This window comes from Lutjanus erythropterus, chromosome 10 (assembly GCF_056507025.1).
Source record: "Lutjanus erythropterus isolate fLutEry1 chromosome 10, fLutEry1.hap2, whole genome shotgun sequence".
In the NCBI taxonomy this organism is placed as follows: domain Eukaryota; kingdom Metazoa; phylum Chordata; class Actinopteri; order Lutjaniformes; family Lutjanidae; genus Lutjanus; species Lutjanus erythropterus.
In genome coordinates, this window is record NC_139326.1 from 125001 (window position 1) to 127500 (window position 2500).

At 39.6% G+C, this 2500-nt stretch overlaps 1 protein-coding gene across 1 annotated transcript in view; it reads right to left on the bottom strand.

Moving 5' to 3' along the window:
* med27 (mediator complex subunit 27) overlaps positions 1 to 1484 on the bottom strand; it is a 6919-nt gene extending 5435 nt beyond the window's left edge. The window contains exons 1-2 of the mRNA XM_084729380.1: positions 1254 to 1484; positions 607 to 751 (exon numbers count right to left, since the gene is read on the bottom strand). Of these exons, the coding sequence (XP_084585506.1) occupies positions 607 to 751; positions 1254 to 1456 (348 nt within the window). The 5' untranslated portion in view covers positions 1457 to 1484. The remainder of the gene's footprint in view (positions 1 to 606; positions 752 to 1253) is intronic.
* Positions 1485 to 2500: the final 1016 nt, after the last annotated feature.

The window sequence follows — 2500 nt, forward strand, 5'->3', positions numbered from 1 at the left end:
AAAAATTATCTTCATCTGTGATATAATATAATTCATTAACATGTTATCAGCAGCACAGTTGTTTTTTCTTCCTCTGTTGTTACAAATAAACAAATAGAAGCTACAAAAACACAGAGAAAACATTTACATGAGGAATTAAAGGGAAAATATTTTTATATTATCAGCTGCACTTATTAAAAAATCTCCTGGTTACCAACATGTTGAGTCTGTTGACTGATGAGAAGATAAACAAGTTTCAGTTTTTGTTTTTTATCTGCATCATCGTACACAGATCAATGCAACATCGTGACAGACTGTAAACTTTACAAACTTTACAAACCGAGTCTCAAAATCACCACAAAACTAAATGTGTTAGAAGCAGAGAAGACTGATAGAAATGGAGCGCAGCCAACACGCCGTCAGACGCTTCACCAGAGCGCGCCGCGGAGCGCAGGTCAGCTGACGCGCTGTCAGACGCTTCACCAGAGCGCGCCGCGGAGCGCAGGTCAGCCGACGCGCCGTCAGACGCTTCACCAGAGCGCGCCGCGGAGCGCAGGTCAGCCGACGCGCCGTCAGACGCTTCACCAGAGCGCGCCGCGGAGCATGTTAACCTGTTGCCATGGTTACCTTGTTGGACCACTTGTAGGCCTGCAGCAGCTGTGAGTAAAGTGGAGTTTTGTCCTGAACTGGATCCAGACTGAGCAGACCGCTGTTATGGAGAGGATGAGACTCTGAGGGACGACCCACCAGACCACTGAGACGCTCCAACTCGCTGAGACACAGACAGGTGAAAGACAGACAGGTTATTGATCAGAGTCTTCATGTTATACCGACATACTGAAAAACAGAAACTGTAACAACTTAACCGCAACAAACTGTTCACAAATCTGTCATTTTAATTCATCACAGTCATCAGACACACCTGACAGGTGGACATGATCTGATTGATCCACAGCAACCTGATCAATCAACAAATCAGGGTTCAACATTAACTTGTTCAATTAAAATGTTCAGCAGATGTCCACATTTTACCAGCCAATTCATAGATTAATTTGATTGGCTGCTGCTAATTTGAACCTTAAACAAAGTATTGATCTGTAGTGACTGGTTTAAATTCACCTGATCCGTCACTGGGTTCTCCACATCAAAGTAACATCAGAGGTTCTGAAGTTCTCCATATTCACACTTAAATCAATAGATATGTAAAACAGTTCGGTGGGATGAGCAGCTGCAGTACAACGTAGATTCTGATTCGCTCGGTGTGCTGAACTCACTTCAGGTCTCTGTTGACCGCCTGCAGGTTGTCCTGGAACTCGGCTATAAACTGCTTCTCGCGGCCCTCCAGGGTCTCCCGGTTCTTCATGCCATCTTTCAGGGACTCGAACACGCGGCTCACGCTGGAGCGCAGCGCCTGAATCCCGCTTATAGCGTGAGAGAAAGCGTCCAGGTTCACCCCGACGTTCACTACGTCCGCCATCTCCTCTTCTGTTTCTTATCTGCTGCTGCTGCTGGCGCTCAAATATGACGTCACACACTTCGACACTAGCCGAGAGCAGCCGAGTGCAGCCGAGTGCAGCCGAGGGGGATCAGCAGGAACAGAAGACCTGAAACTGTGCACTAAATCACAGTTACTCCATCAGTCAGTAAAACAGTCAAAGTACAAGTTACTGTCCATGTTTGGTTAAATGTTCTCACTCGCAGAACACTGAGAACATCAGTTCTTGTCAGTAGCAACTCAGATTAAAGAACATGAAACGTTAACAGAGCTAACATGAGCTAAGTAGCTTTTTAAATTCATTTGTACAACACAGTATTTATAAAGACAACTGTTCTGTAAACATACATGAATTAAAGTAGATTTTAAAAAGGAAAGTAAACCAAACCACACACACACACACACACACACACATAGTGCATTAATATATATATATATATATATATATATATATATATATATATATATATATATATCAATATGTATATATATATATATATATTGATATATCAATATATATATATATATATATATATTGATATATTGATATATCAATATATATATTGATGCATATGCAAGACATATATATATATATATATATTGATATATCAATATATATATTGATGCATATGCAAGACATCAATCCTTCTTGTTCTGCTGTTTGAGCATCTCTTATGTAAATATGAAATTTTCCTAATAACAAAATTAACTGAACAAAAAACATAATGTCCTTCTTCTCAACATCTCGACGTCTTTGTCCTTAAATTCATTTGTTCATCCAGATTTTCTTCCACCTAAAACATGCAGATGACAAACAGATCGTCTTCTAGTCCACAAAACAATATTGAATATGAATTAAAACCTTTCTAGTGTTTTCTTTACTGGTTATATCTGATGTATCATTTTAAAAGAGACTTCTTCTACTTTACTATTAAGACTAAATTTATCCCAAACCAGACGGATTTTCTTCCAATCAATTTCCCCTTAAAGCAAGAAAAAAAAAAAAAAAAAAAAAAACTTGCATTG